The sequence below is a fragment of the Corvus cornix genome, chromosome 4 (genome assembly GCF_000738735.6).
Source record: "Corvus cornix cornix isolate S_Up_H32 chromosome 4, ASM73873v5, whole genome shotgun sequence".
NCBI lineage: Eukaryota > Metazoa > Chordata > Aves > Passeriformes > Corvidae > Corvus > Corvus cornix.
In genome coordinates, this window is record NC_046334.1 from 49729932 (window position 1) to 49751057 (window position 21126).

General features: G+C 43.6%; 1 protein-coding gene across 8 annotated transcripts in view; it reads left to right on the forward strand.

Annotated features, from left to right (window-relative positions):
- Positions 1 to 18309, forward strand: part of RBM47 (RNA binding motif protein 47) — a 76572-nt gene extending 58263 nt beyond the window's left edge. For 7 of the 8 annotated variants that reach the window (XM_019287340.3, XM_010401767.4, XM_019287341.3 and 4 more), the window contains 4 exons: positions 9330 to 10489; positions 11984 to 12190; positions 14897 to 15099; positions 15469 to 18309. In XM_019287340.3, the coding sequence (XP_019142885.1) occupies positions 9330 to 10489; positions 11984 to 12190; positions 14897 to 15099; positions 15469 to 15723 (1825 nt within the window). In that variant the 3' untranslated portion in view covers positions 15724 to 18309. The remainder of the gene's footprint in view (positions 1 to 9329; positions 10490 to 11983; positions 12191 to 14896; positions 15100 to 15468) is intronic. The other variant, XM_019287339.3, reaches the window with a different exon arrangement.
- Positions 18310 to 21126: the final 2817 nt, after the last annotated feature.

A 21126-nucleotide genomic window follows, 5' to 3' on the forward strand; every position in this document is an offset into this window, starting at 1 on the left:
AGCAGCAAACATTCACATCCCAACTGTGGTTTGCTTTATGTTGATTTTCATTTCTGTGACCTGAGGGGGAGGGAACATGTTGAGCCACTTTCAGCTTTCCCTGAAATCTCTGCCTCCTGCTGAAAGCAAGGTTGCAGGTTGGGCCCCCTGTTGTTGCAGTGTTCATGTGGTATACACAAAGCTAAGGATGTTGCAATAAGAGTAGTGCATGGGATTAGGGTAAACTGAAAAGTCTGAAGCTATTTTTATTGTAATAAATTAGACTAAGCGAGTAGACTTTATATGAGCAGGCAGGATGTGCTATGTTTCACTCCGGGAGAGTGAGAGGAAAAACTTTGATCAGAAAAGCTGAAAAGACAACTGTAGGTTATGAACTTTTTAAGATATTCTTGGTTGCACTGCAGAATGAAACATATTACCATAATGTTTATGTAGACAGACAGATAGATAAAGTGTCCCGTGTTACAAAAACAAAGAAGTGTGTGCACGCATATCCCTGCTCCACAGAGTTCAGCAAAGCCTTTGACAGACGTTTTCAATGATTGAATTAAGTCACCGTGTTCATATATAAGATTTTTCTTCAGAAGGACAAGAAGTGAAATAATTGAATGTGTTGTCTTTCCTGTGTAATGATTAACAGATGAGTCTAGTTGTGGTTTTGTTTTTCAGTTGCAGAACATTGCTTTTCCTGTCTTTCTTATGGCAAAAGCTTATGAGCTTCTAGTCCGTTCTGAATAAACTCTTCTCCCTTTCCAAGCAGAATGTTTTCTAAAGCAGACAGTTAATGAGGAGGACACACTTACCTGTATCAGCATCTCTGAGAACAGTGTTTAATTGAATTTGTGGTAAAGAAACACTGCAAAAAGTTTCCCATCAAGTACAGCTAATCCAGAATAGGAAGGACTACACTGAAATTCATATATCACATGTTTTCCTGTCTGATCATGGTAATGATAGACTTTATTGAAAGATTGAAATATGGGAATTTGGGGAGAAGGGAATGGTTGTGCTGTTTCCTGATTTAGACAACTGATAAGAGTGATTACACAAACCATCTCTCAGCTTCTCAGCTTTCTTCAACATGTGGCTTCAATATATTGCAGGGTAATAACTTCAGCATCTGCCAGTAACAAGGCCTATCAAAATAGAGTTTTGAATTAGCTTGGAGTGGGTAAAAGAGATGGAGCTGGGGCAAACAGGATAACACAGGGATTACACAACTTGTTGGACAAAGTTCTGAATGACTTGGAGAAAACAAGGGAGGAGACCGGGTTTTGCTTACCCAAACTTCCTTCAGAAGTGGTTTAAGTTGAGGTGACTGGCTTGGCTCTGCAGTAACATAAAAAGACTCAGGAAATACACATTGCATTAACAGAATTCACATTGCAGAAGCAGGGTCATGTTAATAGGATGCTCTAGGTGTTGGTGGTGCTGTGATACATCAATAACTTTTTCATCAGCATGGGTTCATTCTTGCCATAGTAAAACCGTATATTCATGAACACATTTTGGCTTGTGATCATCAAAAAGCCATGGTAGGAAACAAAGCTACACTCAGGAAAGTTTTCTTACTTTATTATTTGAAATATCATTACCCACATTTCACTGAATATAGTTTTTGCAGTTTTTAAGCAGAAGGTCAGGTCATTGAGGGGTCTTTCTCTGGGAATGTTCACTGCTAGGCATTGATAATGCTTACTGATAATGCAAGTGGATCACACACAAGATTAAATATACCATAGAAAGATGCAGAGAGGGTTGATAACAGAATATAACAGAATAGGCAGGACATTTGCACAATACAAGGTGACTTTATTTTGTATGGGAATCATAATTTTAGCTCAATTTTTTAAATCGTACATAAAATATCTGTGAGGTAAGATTAATTGGCTAAGGGAACTGACGTAATACGGTTAAGAGAATTAGATCCATGATTATTATTTTTCTAATGACAATGATGAAAATAAGTTTAACTTTCAAATCCTAGTTTGAAGCTGTAGCCAATTGTTGACTGTACAAATTCCTTGTTGAATTATCTGATTAGCATTCGAGTTTTAACCTGGGAAATTCCAGGATGTTAATTTACAGAATAATTTCAGGTGTTTTCCTCCTAAAAAGGAGTAAGAAGAAAAAGAACAGATTTCTAGTAATTTTGTTACAATTTTTTAAGCCAAATACATTGCTTTTGGTTGGTGCGTGGATAACATTACATGTCCCTGCAAGACCTCTGAAGCAGGATTTTCTGTAGTGCTCATCACTGTCTTAAATATATCCCTATTGCAGCCATTAGAGTCTTGTAACCAATGTCAGGGGAGTAGTGCTAGATGTGAGTACCGTTAGAAATATCACACTTTATTTTCTGTTTCTTTCTTTGAACCTAATACAATCAAAAGTCAGAGTCAACAGATTTTGGTGAGTTTTGAGTGGAACCAAACATTTTTAACATGTTTAGCCACTTAGGACAAATTTAAGCAACTGGAAACCACGCACAGACTCTCTCTGCAGTAAATCCACGCTGAAAACTGCTTTTCAGGCCCAGAACATTACCTTGCCCCATAAAAAGGGAACATAACTAACTGACCAGAATAAAACTGAGGTTTAAGCATGAAATACAAACTCTTGCAATGAAATCAATGGTCATAACTCTGATGGTAGGCTGTAGATTAGGACGTCAAGTGTCACCATAGCAGAAGGATGAATTTCATAAAATCATAGAATCTTTAGGTTGGAAAAGACCTCTAAGATCCTTGAGTCCAACCATTAGCCGAACACTGCCAAGTCCACCACTAAACCATGTCCCTAAGCGCCACATCTACGTGTCTTTTCAATACCTCCAGAGATGGTGACTCAGCCACATCCCTGAGCAGCCTGTTCCAATGCTTGACAGCCCTTTCAATGAAGAAATCTTGCCTTCCCTGGTGCAACTTGAGGCGGTTTCCTTTTGTCCTAATTTCAACAGCTAGCCTCAGGATTTAGTAGGCTGGTTTTATCCTACCTCTTCAGGCACTGTTGCTCTCTATATTTAAGTACAGTACTTCTAGTGGGCAGAGAGCCTCTGCTTGTACATGTTCTTGTCTGAACATACATGGGAAATACGCAGTGCAGCAAGTGCACTCCATGCACATCTCATTGTGTTCCGTGCAGCACCTGAGCCAAAAAGTTCCTGACCCTGGCTGGAGAGGGACAAGTTTGATGACCCAATTCAGGCATGCAGATGATGATGAGAATAAGCAGTCCGTTAGCGGTGCTGGCAGCAGGATAAATTGCACAGCAGACAGACATGTCATTGTCAATGATCTCTGAGGTTAGTTTCTTCCAAGCTGCTCATCACAAGCTACTCATCAAGTCTCTTGGCAGCCAGTGTTCCTGCCCCTTCAGGCCTGCTGATGCAGTTCACCACTTTTTCCACAGTTTTGCCAAAATGATCCAGATTAAGAAAATTCACCTTTTCAAAATGTTTCACCTAGCCTGGGGCAACTTCTTCACCCAGTTTAGCTGCAGGTAAAGAAATGTGTCTGACACACTGCAGACACTGTCATGGCCTCTTGGCCTCAGGTATTGTTTTTTTGTAAAAGGGTTAAGGCATCATCCATCCCATGTAACCATCCCTTTCCTGCCTGAAAAACCTTCAGAAAAGAGCCTCGGCCAAAAAGCTGTGCTGAAATGCTGCACTCTCTTGCACTGACCCGCTACAAGTTTCCATGTTGGACACCTGCATTTCATTAATGGCAGAATGTAGGAAACAAAGTGTGGTCCAATTCCTTTTGAAAACCACACTGGCCCTGAATCCTGCAGTTGGGCATGCCATGGCTCAGCTTCGACAACAGTCTCAGAGACACCTTCTTTGTTCAGCTCATTTATGAAAATATTGAGGAGGAAAAGAGTGACAGTCTTGGCAAGAAAGAGCAAAGAGATGTATAATGATACTGTAATTATCTTTAAACAGGAAGGTAACTTGCACATGACACTTGAAGCAATGCACAAGTCACTACCTTATTTAGAATTGATGACGCCACTGAATTTTTCTGTTCAGCCAATAGATCTCTAAACAGGCAAACTGGGTTTTTGGCAGGAGCGTTTCTGGGGTGTCTGATGTTTGTGATAAAATTACACAGTAGTTCTTAGTAAGCTGTTGGTTTTGTATGCATTTTATGAATATAAAATTATCATGAGAATAGAGTCAGGATTTGAAAATAAAGAACTTTAATGACAGCCATGCTTTTAGAGCTGCTGCCTATCATCATCAGCAGCATCAACATTTTCCGTTATTATTTCAACTAAAATACTAGGAAGGTCACATTTAAACCAGTAGCTGCTATTTCCTTCTGCCAACAGGGTGTATTTGAAATTTCAGCAACCGTCTTTCTCTCTGTGGTTTAAAATGCAAAACCGTGACAGTTTCTTGAAGGAAGCGGTAGCTGTGCGGTGTCCATGAGGACACGCCCTGTCAGCTCAGTGGGAGTGTATATGGTACAGGGTCTGCAGGTGGGGCACAGGTGTCCCCATCCCTCCCCTGGACGGTTATCACAGAGACAGCAGATCTCCCTGGTCTCTCCTGTTATTTGTGATGGTGCTGGCACCTGTCCCCGGGCTTTGTGACTGCTGGCAGTTTTGTCACCCACAGAAGGACACGTGATGCCACTAAATCTATGTAACACAAAACTGGAGGGATGAATTAAGTCTAAACATAAACAACCTCATTTTATGGGAGCATGTGAGTGAAGTGGACACTCAGTTACTGCCACAAGGACACTGGCTGTGTCCCTGTGTTTGTAAAAGCCTATTTGACCACACTAGGATCAACAGAGGAGCACGTGTCTGCCTTACTTCACAGGGCACCGCCCAGTGCTGGACTAACCCAGGGATAAGTTGATATGTGGACTTCAGGCATTGCTTTCTTGCTGGGGCCCCAAGCTGCCTTTGCCCTGGGACAAGGGACATCACCATCTGGCCCTGTATTGTTGTTAATCAAGGTGTGGTATTTCTACTTAATAAAATACCTGCCTCAATTAATCAGCCTGCTCACAGTATGCTTTAGGTCAGTCACTGCCAGCACAATAAGTTTGCCATTTAATATTCTGGGATGTGCAAAAAAAGTACCTTTAAAAAGCAGGTAATTCATGTTTAGGGCAAGAACCATTTACACCCTTCCTATTGGCAGCAGAGGAGTTTTGTAAGCAAAGTGAAATGAAATTTGAATGGTTTCAGCAAAATGTATGTGTCTGAGAGTTCACCTGTGCAAGGAAGAGTCCTTGGAGCAGAGATGCTGAACTGAGGGGCTCATAAGCATTGCTCCTGTAGGCTGGCAGATGTTACCATTCATCTAACATGGTGTTGAACACTCAAGCAGGATTTACCTTTTTCTGAGAAGAAGCCAAGGACTTGCTTCAGTCCTGGTAATGAGTAGTTTAAAACTTAGTTGTCTCCAAAACACAACCTTTCTTGTTAGAAATATTTTTTTCTCTCTCTTTTATGAATCCATGTTATCAAGATCAGGTGTACCTTCCTCCTCAGAGTCTAGAAACCAAGCACTTATATTTCACAAGACACTGCATTTTAATGGAGGTTAAATTTTTGCCTTTTCTAGCATTAATCTCACGTATTGGATGGTTGGAAATCAGCTTGGCTTTATTAAGGCCACTAGACTCGTAGTACTAGCCCATGCCTTGTGTTCACCCACAACACATGGTAGTAAGTTTTCATGAACAGTTTACTGTTGACTTAAAAAATGCACAAGTAGGTTTGAACACTTTGGAAACTGGTATTTTCGAAAACTGTTTTCTTGAGAGGGATTGCATTTCAGTCTGAAAAGGGTTAGGTTTTGTTGGTAGCCCATTTTGAAAGGCAGTAACAGCAGGAGAGAAGAGTTCTCAGACTAGACAGCTTGTGCATTTTCTCATCAAGGGAAATGATATCTGAACTATGTAAAATGTTGATTGTATAACGTGGCAATGACTAAGTTGTTAAGCGTGTATTTAGTTACAACAATTAGGACTACATGCGCTCTATAACTTTCTTAGGTAGTACCTACTTATGAAACCCAGCTCTGGGTAGTTGCACAGGGAAAAAAACCCAAACCACATTTGATCATGAATCTTGATTCCCAATAAATTACATAGGGATAAATGCATTTTAGGTTCACAAGGAATTTTTAATTATGCATTATCACAAATGATGTATGGAGTGCCTGCAGCAAAGATGGCCAGCAGCGCTTAGAAGCAGCTTCATGGATAACTTTCGATACAAGAAATCATCTTGCTGATGCAACGCAAAGTGCTGGAGAATTTGCAATCTCTTGCATGGTCACTGAATTATCAATTGGTTTCTGGGGGTCAGGGGAGATTCTGTTTCGTCTCCCCTTACTCCACAATCCCAGTGATCATCTGTAGCTTTCCAGACTGTAGCCCCAGACACAGAGCCCTGCAGATAACAGAGATATAGAGACTTATTTTGTAAGTTGACCTAAAACTGGTGGTTAGAATGGAATTGCTAATTTTTAAATTTAGCCTAACTTGGGGTGATAAGTACTTCACTTGCCAACAGGTGGCCCATGTAAAGGTAATGATTATTTCCCACCGAAGTGTTTGTATAACAAGCTTTGCTTTTATTCCAAGAAAGGTGAAGTTACACTTTTAGGAGCAAATTGTGAAGCAAAAAATGAAGCTGTTTTACTCTGCCTTAATTTTCTTAATTATTTCAAATAATTCCCAGGAATAAAATTAAAATGTCTGACTGTTAAAGGGTAGCATTTGAATCTGAGAGAAACGTGTATCAACAGCATTTTAAAACAAGAAGCTATCCATGACAGACCTGGCTTCAAAGGAATTATTTTACTGAAGTATTGCCTGAGCATCAGCATCACTATTACTGCCCTCCACTTTCTTTATCTTCTCCTCTGCTCTCCATATTTTTAAATTAAAATGGCTCAGAAGCATCAGCAAGCAACACTCATGGCCCAAAAACACATGCAGGATCAGGTCCCACCACAAAGCTCAGAGGTCTGGTTTCCCAATCCCAAATGCATTTAGGAGATGAACCAAGCACAGTGGTGTTTGCCCTGGCTGGTGCAGAGGCATCTCTGGGTATAGACCAGCACAATTCTGGGCAGCTCAGGACCTTAACTGAAAAAAATCTGAGGTGCTGAGTTTACTAGGATTTAAATGGATTTTGTGAACCATACAAATCAGACTTTGGTGCAAAATTTGTCCTTATATTTTTATGGGCTTGGGCTTGCTGTACTAGTGAAAGATCTTCCTACATGGTAACCAATGCAATGGCCAAATCATTCAAATGAAGGGTGTATGTCTGAGTCCTCGTGGGACAGAGAGAAACCTGTGTCACTCTGAATAAGACAACTACATAGAATAAATAAATCTGTCTGAAGCTTCGTTCTTTTTTTTTTTTTTTTTGGTTTTAAATAACCGTGTCAAACTCAGATATTGGGAGCATTTCTTATGGTGGTTTGCAGAGTGTCCTACAAGGGTCAGTGTATTTTGACAGTTCCAGCAACAGACTGGTGATGAATGCAAATCATGACAAATAAATCAGTGAAGGAAAGACTGATGGAGTTGTAAAACGCAATAAGGAGGAGCCAATTGTGTAACATTCAATAGGTGGGATCTACTCAAAGGCAGTTGGAATAGGGCTGAATGCAAGGTTGTATCATTAAGGAGTAAAATAGTAAGTCATGCCTGCTACATGGGACATAACCACAGCAAGTGGTGCTTCTATAAAGGATTTGAGGTTAGAATTGAAAAAAAACCACCCAACTCCATGTGATTTGCTAGTGAGAAGGTGTGAAGAAACAGGCTTTGGCAATACAGAGACATGGGGAGAAGAAGGAGGGATGACCTTCATCCCTGTATATAGCAAAGGTGAAAAAGGCTGAAGATCTGGAGAACTGGACAAAGACCAACATACAAGAATTTTAGGTGAAAAAATGACTAATTGTGAGCTCAGCCTGCAAGTTTTATTCAAAAGACAGAGTAGTGTCTTGATTAAATGACTTAAATATCATTACAAGGCATAAGCAGAGGTCTTGAAAGACTCTTCAGTCTATCAGAGAAAGGCTTAACAAGTAATCCTATCTGGAAGCAAAAGCCAGACAAATTCTCATAAAAAATACTGCACACTTGCTTGTATGATGGAGTGGTTAGCAAACAAGCTATACAGGGAAGTGGTGGGGTCTGCAGCTCTCTGATTTCCTTGAAGCCAAGACACAATTTACTCAGATAAATGCTATAGGACCTAGTGTGCAAGTAACAATAAAATATAATGGTCCGTGTCATATACAATCACTTGTATTAAATTGTCTGCTGGACCTTTGCAGCTTTAAAATTCAGTGAGCTAACTAGTCTCAGAGTCCCAAGGTGTCTTATTTAATTGTGCTCAGAAAGAAAGACCACCGTCTTGCAGTTTTGGTTATTAGCGTCGTCATTTCCTGTATGTCTGCATTTCCTGCTCTCTGCCTGTGTTCAAATGCAGAATGAGGTTTCTGAGATTTGCCTTCCTCTTGCTGGCTTTGCAGTGCTGTGCTGTCTGCTTGGTCTAAAGCGAGTTGCCTCTCATAAAGGAGTGATTCTCTTCAGCTTTTGTCAAATCCTGCTGTAATAATGGAAGAGACAAGCATGTTAGACATTGTAACACGAGCAGCAGGCAGCTCAGAAGCTTATCAGATCACTCTTTGCACAAGAGAACAAGAATTGCCCCCCACCCCCGATGCTAAAGTGTATTTATTATTTCCTACTTGACAGTTACTGTGGAGGTCTAGAGGAGCAAAAGGCTGTTATCAAATGGAAACAGTGTCTGGTGCTTCTCATGCATTTGCCACCTTTCACCATTGAATATGGCACCTGGTGCTTGTGCTGTTCAGGAGTAAATGGATTAACAGACGAGTGGCTGAGAGGGAGGGGAAGGCTCTGTAGGTGGGTACCACTGGCTTCCCTCTCTCTCCCAATTCTGTGTGATCTCCTTCCTACCATTTCAAAGAGGAGACAAGGCTCTCAAAGGTCTTGAGATTTTGAGGTACTTGGTGGCATCCATTCATGTGACTTTGGTGTCCTGTGACAGCAGCTCTTGATGCCTTGGATATGTGGGCAGGTGATCCTCAACCATTCCCTCAAAGAGGAGCTGTGCCTATGTCCAGAATGCACTGTCCCTGCAGTATCACTCTTCAGGCTGGTGTGGCTTGTTCCTCTGTTCTTCTGCAGCCTTAGTCCCAGTTTGAAAAACAAACTTGCAGAACAACTCCAGGAAAATGAAAGAGAGAGGTGGAATTCTGATGGTAGCTAATAGTTTTTAACGAGTGTCCTCCCTCTTCATTTGCCCAGGTTTTATCACGCTGTGAATGAGTTTGACGCCATGACCGCTGAGGATTCCACTGCAAGGATGAGCAATGATTCCACTAATGTGGCCACCACAAAAGTCCCTGAAGGCGTTGCTGGTGCGCCCAACGAGGCAGCTCTGCTGGCCCTCATGGCCCGCACTGGATATAGTATGATCCAGGAGAACGGGCAACGCAAGTATGGAGGCCCTCCTCCCGGCTGGGAGGGCCTACACCCTCCTCGTGGCTGCGAAGTCTTTGTGGGCAAAATCCCCCGTGATGTCTATGAAGATGAGCTCGTTCCTGTGTTCGAGTCTGTCGGCCGCATCTACGAAATGCGCCTGATGATGGACTTTGATGGGAAGAACCGGGGCTACGCCTTCGTGATGTACACACAGAAGCATGAGGCGAAGCGTGCTGTCAGGGAGCTGAACAACTATGAAATCCGCCCCGGCAGGCTGCTGGGTGTGTGCTGCAGTGTGGATAACTGCCGGCTCTTCATCGGAGGCATTCCCAAGATGAAGAAGAGAGAGGAGATCCTGGAAGAGATTGCCAAGGTGACAGAAGGTGTGCTGGATGTCATCGTGTATGCTAGCGCTGCGGACAAAATGAAGAACAGAGGCTTTGCCTTTGTGGAGTATGAGAGCCATCGAGCAGCAGCCATGGCCAGGAGAAAACTCATGCCAGGAAGGATCCAGCTGTGGGGACATCAAATTGCTGTTGACTGGGCAGAACCAGAGATAGATGTGGATGAAGATGTCATGGAGACTGTTAAAATCCTATATGTGAGGAATTTAATGATTGAGACCACAGAGGACACCATTAAAAAGGTGTTTGGTCAGTTTAACCCTGGCTGTGTAGAGAGAGTGAAAAAAATACGTGATTATGCCTTTGTGCACTTTACAACCAGGGAAGATGCCATTCATGCCATGAACAACCTTAATGGTGTTGAACTAGAAGGCTCATGCCTGGAGGTTACTTTGGCCAAGCCGGTAGACAAGGAGCAGTACACTCGCTACCAGAAAGCAGCAAAAGGAGGGGCTGCAGCAACCTCCGAAGTAACTCAGCAACCCAACTATGTTTACTCTTGTGATCCATACACACTAGCATACTATGGATATCCATACAATGCCTTGATCGGCCCCAACAGAGATTACTTTGTGAAAGGTTAGTAAGCACATTTAGGGGATGTGATGGGCAGGTTTGATCTTAGGCTGATGCAAGAGGCCTGCCTCAGCCAAAGGACAGCTAGTAGCATGCAATTTTTTCGTAATACTCTTTTATAGGTCTTTTTGTCATACTTCTGTTTGGTCTTACTTTAGTTTATGACTACAGTTTATGAGTACACAAAGTGTATTTATCCATAAATAATTAGTAATGTACAGGCTAGCATGGGAAAGGTATCAAATATATGGTAAAGAATGAGCTAACAGACCAAGCATGGGATGGGGAAGAGAGGGATCTGGATTTTATGAGTGTTGTAATAAGTCTGAGCAAGTCTAAGGATTCCATCTTCTGATGTCTCCTTTCAAAGAGCTTGATCCTATGACAGAGTGCTCTAGAGGCGTGAGTATGGTGACCTAGTTATACAAAGGGAGGGAGGTTAGGGAAAGCCTTAGGAGCTCTCTAGGTGTCATTTACCCTCCGCATTAAAATGACAGTAATGCTGTCCTTCGTAAAGTCATTTGAGAACTACGAGCAGAAGGAATCACGTGAGTGAAAAATAATTCTTTTATTATGTATACCTTAATTAGTTATCAGTTACAGTCATTAAAAATTAACCAAAAATCACTTATTCATCAAAAGACCCTAACAGCTATAACTGGTATTATAATTATAATTATCCTGTACTTACAGAAATTACAGTTTCCTGAAATTTGATGTGTATTTCCATAGAAGAAGCAATTTAGCATGAATATATTCTTAAAGCATTCACATAAACCAAGAAGTATTTTTAACCCTAGTTGTTCAAGAATTTCAGCTTCTTCTCAATTTTCAGATTTGTACTTGCAATGAACTATGATGGAGTTGAGTAACAGTCTAAATAGTCAATTAGACCATCATAGAGCACATTAATACTGCTGTGTTTAAAGTACTGTCGTAACACATGTGGAGTCACTAAGATGAATAAAAGCAGTATTTTTGGAAATGGGTTATATGCATCTTACTAATAAAATAACAGAGAAAACAATTAAACAACATTAATAAAAATATATGCAGTGGTGGGACAAAGTTGGGTAAAGGCCAGGTATGATGCTGTGCCATCTTGGCAGGGTCCCATTGCAGCCAGTTGACAAGTTGGGTCTCCTCTGGAGGACAGCTGAAAGCAGAAGCTGTTCCGAATGCACAGAAATCACCCTGAGGATCCCCTCTCTCTCTACTGACTGCATTGAACCCATAACATTTGCCACAAGAGTTGCTTCAATATAAGTGAGCAATTAATATATGCTCACAAACATCAAAAGCTAAATAAGCATAGGCTTATGGGATGCTTCTTAGGCACTTCTGTTTTCCTAAGTGGGGTCGCTAAGACTTAATCCTGCTGACTTCAGCAGCCACATTTCTAAGATCAAGCCTCTGTATCTCAGCCTGGGGTCACTCGTGCTCCCCAAGGGGCTGTCACTCTCCATTATTCACCATCTTCTGTGTTGTTATCATAAGCAGGCAGCATACGAGGCAGAGGGCGAGGTGCAGCTGGCAACAGAGCCCCGGGTCCCAGGGGTTCCTACCTGGGGGGATACTCCGCTGGCCGTGGGATCTACAGCAGGTACCATGAAGGCAAAGGAAAACAGCAAGAGAAAGGATATGAACTGGTTCCCAACTTGGAGTTACCTGCAGTCAATCCAGTGGCCATTAAGCCTGGTGCAGGTTAGTATGTGTAAGGAGGGGAGGAAAGCAGGGGTGGTGGGCAAGCCCCCACTCCAAGCCCTGTCTCAAGCATGTGAGCAGCCCTCCAGGGCCAGTCTGTGACTGTAACTGCAGCAATGGGGGCGGCCCCAAGGTTGGGGCTCAGTGCTCCCTTGTGCGGGGTGCCTCCTGACTCTGGCCAGGCTCTCTTCACACAAGAGGCACACAGTGTGTGTGGGGAGGGATACGAATATCTGGGAACTCTTCAGGCCAAAGGAAAAAAGGACCAAAGCAATGCGCACTCCTGTCCCCTTCTGCATTTCCTGAGGAGGAAGCAGACTTTGCTCTCCTTCTAGCCATGTGCACTAGAATATGGTGACTAAGAGCAATCTTTCTCTCTTTTAATGTCTTCAATGCTGATTTCACCCTGGGAGATTCCTATCTTAGATTTCCAGCCGGGCTGGAGCCCTCCCATTTCGTTCGTATTTCTCCAGTGGTACAAGGCTGAGAAAATGATCTGGGGCTTTCCCATTGCAGGAAAGTCCCTTGCTGAGGCAAGCTCCTCCATCTCCATCAGTGGCATGGGGAAGGAGCAATGCAGGAGGCCCTCGGGGTCCATCTTGCAGCAGTGCAGTGCCTACAGGAGTGCTCTCATCTCTGCCGGGTTCTGATGAGCCAGTCCAAGGGCTGGGGAAGGGATTGCCTCCTTCTGCCACTTCCTCAGCTGACTACCCAGCCCTTGCCATTCCCAAGTGAACAAGATGAAAGCTGAAGCTCTGCCATTCCTCAAGATTTTTTATTTGAAAAAGTAGCCTGAGGAAGAAGGTCCTTGAAGGTGATGGGGACAAGCCCTCTTGCAGAAGTCCTCATGTCTTCTCTCCGTTTCTCTTTCCAAGTAAACTGTAACTGCAGGATCTAAGCATTGTTTAATAATAGAGCTACAGTGGCTTCCCAAAACATGTTCCATTCATGTCAGTGAAAATTACAGCTTGCATCTAATGAAGGCTGTGAAGAGTTCTTCATAACAGCTGCATAAGACAATGTCAGAAGTCTAGAGACAAAGGAAGTCTATTAAGATTAGAGTTCTTTCCAAAGGAAGATCAGACTTCCTGAGAAAACTACCCACTCGCCACCAGAAAATATTACCACTATGCGTATTTGCAAAGATACTTCAGGAATTCCAGGTATTACTAAAGGATGCTTGAAAAGTGAGCTTGGAAATGCATGCTTATTAGTGGTATCTGTATTTCATTCAACTGCTAAACAAAAGCTTGAAGCTCAAGTCTAAGTGTTTCTATACTTGAAGCATGCTGAGATTCAGATTTTTTTTATCAGACCTTTCCCTATCATATGGTTCCAGCACAGCCTCTGAGCACAGAAGTACCTGGTCTGTTTTCCCCAGTCAGATCAGCTGATCTAATAAAAGGTACCACACGCAAGACTTACCTCTGTCATGAAGAGGGTATGACTTCGAAAGCACATTACCAGAACAGAGGAGTAGAAATGTACTGACTACAAAGTATCCTGCCTACTTTTTAGATCAACGTTAAAGCTCATTTCTTTGCAAATAGTTGGAATACTCCTGAGAGGTCACCCCAATACCCAGGATACCTGCTACTGTTTTTCTGCCAGAAGTTATTGCATAATGGAGCATATAAGCTCTTTGCCTTGGTGAGAAATTATCCAGGATATTTAAACCAGAGATAAAACTGGTTTGAGCTGACCTGGTGGACTTGGTGTAAAAGTAGAACTGGAGCAGAGTAGAGGGGCAGAATCACCTCCCTCAGGTTGCTGGCCACACTGCTTTTGCTACAGTCCAGAATACAGTTGGTTTTTCTGGGCTACAAGTGCACATTGGAGGGGGCCACATGCAATTATTGTGATTATTGGGAATGTTCAGCAAAGAATGTTTCTTCCCTGAGCAAGCCATGAAGCTCCATTCTGGACCATGTATAAACTCACTACCTGAACACTATTATTCTGACCAGAGTGTTCTCCCTTTGTCTGAAAGACCATGGCTCTAATTGTATCATGTTGTCCAATTTTGGCATGAGCAAGAATTTCCTAAAGAGAAGTTTCTTTTTTTTTAATGTCATTAAGTAGATTGGTCCTGAAGCAGACAGATGGGATAAAACATATTTAGCCAAGCCAGTCCTGGGAAATGCTGGTAAATGAGCTGATATTTCACAGGGTTGGCCAAAGGATGGCATGTAAAGTGGACCAGCTGCTGCCTGTAACTTCTGCAGTACAACCCACAACTTTCTGTCCTGGAGCAGCTCTTCCTATGGCAGCACCATATTCCTTGATGTCAACAGCTGGAGCGGGGACCTCACTGGGACATTGCACGCTCTTACCCCTTGTGCTCAGGCCACACTCTCAGGCGGTGGGAAGGACAGCAGTGGTCAGAAAGGGTTGCGTAAATCTGGGTTGCAGCTCCCAGTAGCCAGGAGGACTCTGGCCCTAGGACACTCATGGCAGGAGCATGGGGGAAAATGCTGGACCAAACAGCCGGCACCAGGCCTGTCACTGTGCATCAGCCATGGTGCTCCCACACATGGGGAGGGCAGAGGTGCCCCAGGTCCCCTGCCTGCACACAAGGCTACCTCACCTGGTAAGAGCAGCACAGGATTGCTGCTGGACAGTTGGCACAGCTGGGATGGAGAACTCTTTGACATGAGGTCCTGGAAACGCTCTTCTGATGTATCTGATGTGTCTGGTCTCTCCTAGTGGCCATCCCTGCCATTGGTGCCCAGTACTCCATGTTTCAGGCCGCACCACCAGCCAAGATGATGGAAGATGGCAAAATCCACACAGTTGAGCACATCATCAACCCCATAGCTGTGCAGCAGGACCCAGCTAGTGCAGCAGCTGCCGCAGCAGCTGCAGCCGCAGCTGTAATACCAGCTGTCTCAACACCTCCTCCCTTCCAGGTGAGTTCAGCACAGAAATTCTGCTTCCCATACTTCCAGCTTCCCATACATCCTGCTATGCATACCCAGTGGGGGGAAACCCTAGACTCTTGTCCTGCTTCCATTCAGGAGATGCTCTTGAGGATGTCACAGCTCCCAAGAGCCCTGAAGTTCATCTGACCTGTCTTAGACATCTGCACATTGGGCCGCTGCTTTCCCCACTATGGGGGACCCAAACTGTGAGGGAAGGAACAGCCTCCCATGACAGCATAACTCTCAGTCAACAGGGCATGTACTGCCTACCCTCCCATTACCTCCTTCCCTTCTAGGGGGTTTGCCATTCAGGGCAAAGTAAGTACTTTTTTTGAGGTCTGAACCCTTTCCTTCCAGGGTCGCCCCATCACGCCGGTGTACACCATGGCTCCCAATGTGCAGCGGATCCCTGCCGCCGGGATTTATGGGACAAGTTATGTGCCCTTTGCGGCGCCTGCTGCAGCCACAGCAACAATAGCCACGCTACAGAAGAATGCTGCTGCTGCTGCTGCTGCTGCTGCTGCCTACGGAGGATACGCTGGCTACATCCCCCCAGCATTCCCAGCTGCCACCATCCAGGTGCCCATCCATGACGTCTACCAGACGTACTGAAACTGTCGGCAGAGGAGGGTGGTGCAGAAACACACACTGAAGGAACACTTTACTATTTATGAAGAAAGAACTGTCTGCGAAAGAGTAAACGTTTGGGCTTGGTTAAACAATGCAGAAAGTGAAGAATGTCATAGAAAAACATGTTTGAAATATTTTCTATGCTTGAAGTTTTCACTAACTTTTTTAGGCTATTTTTAAAAATTTAACATGCCTGTATTCATACATTTCCAAAGGACCTCGGTGCATCCAGCCCACCACTGATGTGCATTTATATGCATTGTAGTGGGGTTGCATAGGGTCTTTTTTTTTTAGCAGTTATATTTTCAATATATTTGAGTTATGAAGGTTATTTTTTAGTAATTTCTGCACTCCAGAGATGTCTATTTTGTAGTGCCTTTAATAATATATCAGCTATATATTAAAAAGCACACCTGAGCAGCTAGGGAAAGTTTTAACAATATATTTTGAAGAGTATATTCAATATTTAAAGAATACATACCTTAGTTTTTTGTTTTGTTTTGTTTTGTTTTTTAAGAAGAAAACAACAAGTATCTTATTTAAAAAATATACTGGAAAGTGCAATTTGAAAAATGTGCAAGACCTCTGCATTTTTGTGCTGGCATTAATACAATCTGCTCGTTCTCATTTGAAATCACAAGTAACTAATATTGCCTGTTTGGAAAAAAGATAAAAGAAAAAAAAGCCTCCTTACACATACCTCTTCACAGTGTGATTTGCAGGCTTGTTTTTAGCAAAAGAAAGGCTCCAAGTTTTTCTTAGCAAATGGATTTTCTATTTATTGAAGCTACTTGTAGTTGGAGCACGTGCAGAAACTAGTAGCTGATATTTCACGCGAGGTGTCTTGACTTAGATCTTCATCCAGTATAAAGCCAAGGCTTTTTTTCAATGCTCTTCATTTTATTCTTTGAAGTATGTGTTGTAGTGACTGAGAATGTATGCTGCTGTCAGCAAGAGTAGCCACACTCTCGCTGAGAGGATGTGCAGCATTACTTCCCCATTGCTCCATCATGTTCCATGAGAAATTTCAAAGGTACTAGGGGTGGTAGTGATACTGGAATTAGTGAAACAGGGCTAGCCTCCCTCCCAGCCTCCTTCCACTCTTAATTCCCCTTCTCCACAACTGGAGTTGTACATGCACATCAGGGGTGGGAGTGATTAGACCCAATGATTTTAAGACATAGAGCTTGTAAATATCTTTTAATATACATTTTTAAAGTCATTTTATGTTGCAAATTTACATGGTATGTGGTTTGCCACAAAACAAAAACCTTTTATTGCAATGTTATAAAAAAGTTTGTTTTATTAAGAAGTAAATATATTATTGCAGTGTTTTGTGGCCTGTTTAAAGGCTTTTATTTAGTAGTGCAGTGAATGTAAAAGATAGTAAAATGGTAAAGAAATATCTTGCCCTTTGTATGAAGTGCATCAGCTCTGCAAACACAGCTCTGATGACAAAAGGTGAGAAGCAGGGAGTCAGTAAACAATGTTCCTTTACTTTTTGTGGTATAAGTACATACCAAAGGGGTTTCACGTTGGCCATATTTTGACAGCTGAACCACTTCCAGACTGCAGCTCAGTTAAGTGACTTTTTTAATACACTTTTTGCTTCCCTCAAAATTGAGTGGTTGTATTTTAGGTGCTCTTGCTCAGACAAACTGAGCTCCCCTTGACCCTGTTGACCCATTAGCAAAAGCACTATGAAGTTACCCATTAGGCCGGACTCTGCCCCTCCACGCCCCTTCCCAGGAAACTTTATTGTCTGTACCTGCACATCTGAAAGCACACCCAGACCTCAGCCCCAAGGTCCTGCCGTTGTGTAGGGTGAGAGAGAGGAGGAGATCTGGGCAAATCCCGAGGGGGAAGCCCCAGACAGAGGTCAGCATTGCCTCCTACAGTCCTCCAGCCTAAGGCCTTACATGGCTCAACACTAAATGCCAGCGTGGGTCCTTGGGCCGTGCACAAACATCCCTGTGGCCAGGAAAAGGCAGTCTAGTGGTCTGGGCCTCTGCTGGCCCACTTCCAGCCCCGCGCCATGGCTGACCGACAGAGGAGAGAGGTGATGGCTCCCTTCCCACTAATCCTCTCCCGGACAACAGGACAAGGGACCTGTTACTCACAGAGGTGGCAGGAAGAGAAAGGAGTCAATGGGGGAAAACTCTGAAGTGCCCCCGGCCACCAGTGGTGCTGCCTGTGCCAGGGCAGTAGCAGGCAGTACCCAGGGATGCAGGCAGGACCCAGGCAGGCAGGCAGCCAGGTCATGCTGAGCCTCCCTCCCATACCTGTCTTGACACTTGCTTCTAAACCATTTCATGTACACTACTACTGAGGTAAGTCTAATAACTTGAAATGTGAACATCTTTAGGTTAAGAACAAACTACTTTAAGAAAAAAAAGTATATATAAAAAAAACAAAGCTAGTGTGCCTTATTCTCAAAAGAGCTGATATTTTAGATATTTTATTGTATCTCTCTTCTCTGTATTGTCAGAAGCCTCTGAGTTTATTTAGTTCCTGCTCCATTTACGGTACATTTCTAGGATGTAGTGAATAAAGCATTCTTTAAAAACAGAGATGGTTACTTCATTGCGACATCCCACTCTGCCAAGGCTGTGCTCCCCTCCAAGCTGGGAAGAGGGTGTTTGGAGCAGGAAGGGAGCAGGGCAGTGTAGCCAGCATCCCTGCAGACTCCTGTGGGGAGGGAAGATGAACTGTCCCACTAACTCCTCTGTCCCACCACCTGCAAAGGACCTTCCCAGCACTCATATTGGGCATCTCTTCATTCTTCCAGCATCCTCTGAACAGCCTAAATCTCTCTTTGCATGCAGTTTAGAATCGGTGCCTAGATGCAGATGGAGCTGGAGCTAACACCTCTCTGTGCTTTCCATCCACCCAGTGCACAAATTCCTGTGTCTCTCTTGTATGTCTTCACTGACAGACAGGAGCACTGGGAACTGGTTCATCCTTTTCATTTCAGCAGGCTTCATGCTTCAAACACACAGAAAGCTACGGTGCACTTCATTTGCAGTGCTCTAGACTGCCTGGCTGTTTCCATGGTGTAAGTACACCTGGAGAAAATTTGCTGTAAATGCAAACTTTGTGGAGAAGAGCAATCTGAGGGAGTAGTCCTGGCTAACCAGAGAGGTTCCAGTTGCTGGAAGGTATCAAATCTGACATCCATCTATAAGAAGCAGGGGCAGGAGAAACCAGGGAACTATCAGGAGTGACCCACTTAGCTGGTGAGGGAAAGGCTGTGGATGTTGTCTAACTTTATTTTAGTAAAGCCTTTGATACTGTCTCCCACAACATTCTCGTGGAGAAACTGGTTTCCCATGGCATGAAGAAACATACTGTTCACTGGGTAAAATCTGTCTGAATGGCCAAGCCCAGAGTGTGGTGGTGCATGGAGTTACGTCCAGCTGACAGCCAGTCACAAGCAGTGTTCTCCAGGGCTCAGTACTGGGGCCAGTCCTGTTTAATGTCTTTGCTGACAACCTGAAAGAGGGCATTGAGTACCCCCTTGGTCAGTTCACAGACGACACCAAGTCAGGTGGGAGGGTTGATCTGTTGGAGGGCAGAAGGCTCTGCAGAGGGATCTGGACAGGATGGATCAATGGGCCAAAGCCAAAGTTATGGGGTTCAACAAGGCCCACTGCCAGGCCCTGCACTTGGGTCACAGCAACCCCAGGCAGTGCTACAGACTGGGGCAGAGTGGCTGGAATGTGGCCCAGAGGAAAAGGACCTGGGGGTGCTGGTGAACAGCAGCTGAACATGAGCCAGCTGTGCCCAGGTGGCCAAGAAGGCCGATGGCACCTGGCCTGTGTCAGCAACAGTGTGGCCAGCAGGACCAGGGCAGTGACTGTCCCTCTCTACTCAGCACTGGTGAGGCCACACCTTGAATTCTGTTTCTGATTCTGGGCCACTCAGTTCCAGGAAGGACATTGAGGGGCTGAAGCATGTCCAAAGAAGGGCAACAGAGCTGGTGAAGGGTCTGTAGCACAAGGCTTATGAGGAGCACCTGAGGAAGATGGAGTTGTTTAGCCTGAGGAAAAGAAGGCTCACAGGAGACCTGATCACTCTCTACAACTGCCTGAGAGGGTGTAACCAGGTGAGGGTTGGTCTCTTCTCCCAAGTAACAAGTGACAGGACAAGAGGAAATGGCCTGAAGATGTGCCAGGTGAGATTTAGATTGGATATCAGGAAAACTTTCCTCGCTGGAAGGGTGGTGAAGCATAGGAAAGACTGCCCAAGGAAGTGGTGGAACCACCATTCCCTGGAAGTGTTAAAAAAGCATATGGGTGTGGCAGCCGGGGGCATGGTTTACCAGTGAATATTGCAGTGCTAGGTTAGTGGGATTCAATGATTTTTAAAAGTATTTTCCAACCTTAATGATTCTATAATTCACTTGGATGAGAAAGAAACCACCAGCAAACCACAGCCCTTTACAGATGTTTAAATGTGAGGCATGACCTTCACAAAAAGCAGCGTTGTCCAATGAGATGAACTGTGCCACAATGGAATGTGTTTCTGCTCTTCCCTTTTTCCTTTTATCTAAGCTATCCCAAATTAAAATTAACCTACACAGCTTTTTCTAAACATACACTTTACAAGATAATTTCTTTCTTTTTCTAGATTGCTGATTTCTGACTTCAGTTTTGTAAGATCTTAATTAATGATTAACTCATCGTAAGGTTGAAATATGCAGGTCATTCCCAGGATATTAACATAAACAAAGCTGGAGAAATGCAATTGTGCTTTCAAGATGACCTTGCTGCCTTGAGAATGTCAGGAGCTCTGCTGAGCCCTTGGGCACTGTGACAACTCAAAATGCTGCCAAGGTGATCCCATTCCCTTTCTGAATGTCTTTCTTGATGATCTCGAAGAGCAGACAGGCCCTTCCCTGGCTGGTATCATCCTGAAAAGCATGCTAAAAAACAGCTTTAGCTTTCTTTGGGAAACACCATCCAGTAGCACAACTGTGATACAAGAATTATGTGAACAGATTTAGAAGAAACTCAAGTGCACCACTCTGATATGGCAACATCTCATTTGTAAAAACACTAGAGCTCAGAGTATATGCAAAATGCATTTTTCATACATATGAAAAGGTAGACACAGTACTTCTTCTCTGTGGCTCATGTTACACCCCTAACACTTCTGGTCTGAATGAGACCTGAGCACTTACAGAACTCTCTGCTCCCCGGATGCCAGTCAGCCACAAAACTGGCCCATCATGCTGACCTGTAAAATAAATAAACTCAAGACCTACATTGTAACAAGAGAAACTACCTCTGCTGTGCATCTAAAAGCCAGCAAAAGTCAGGTTTTATGCTCCAGTGTGTCAATTAAATGCTGAATCATACTTGACTGAGTTTTAAAGCCAAGTCC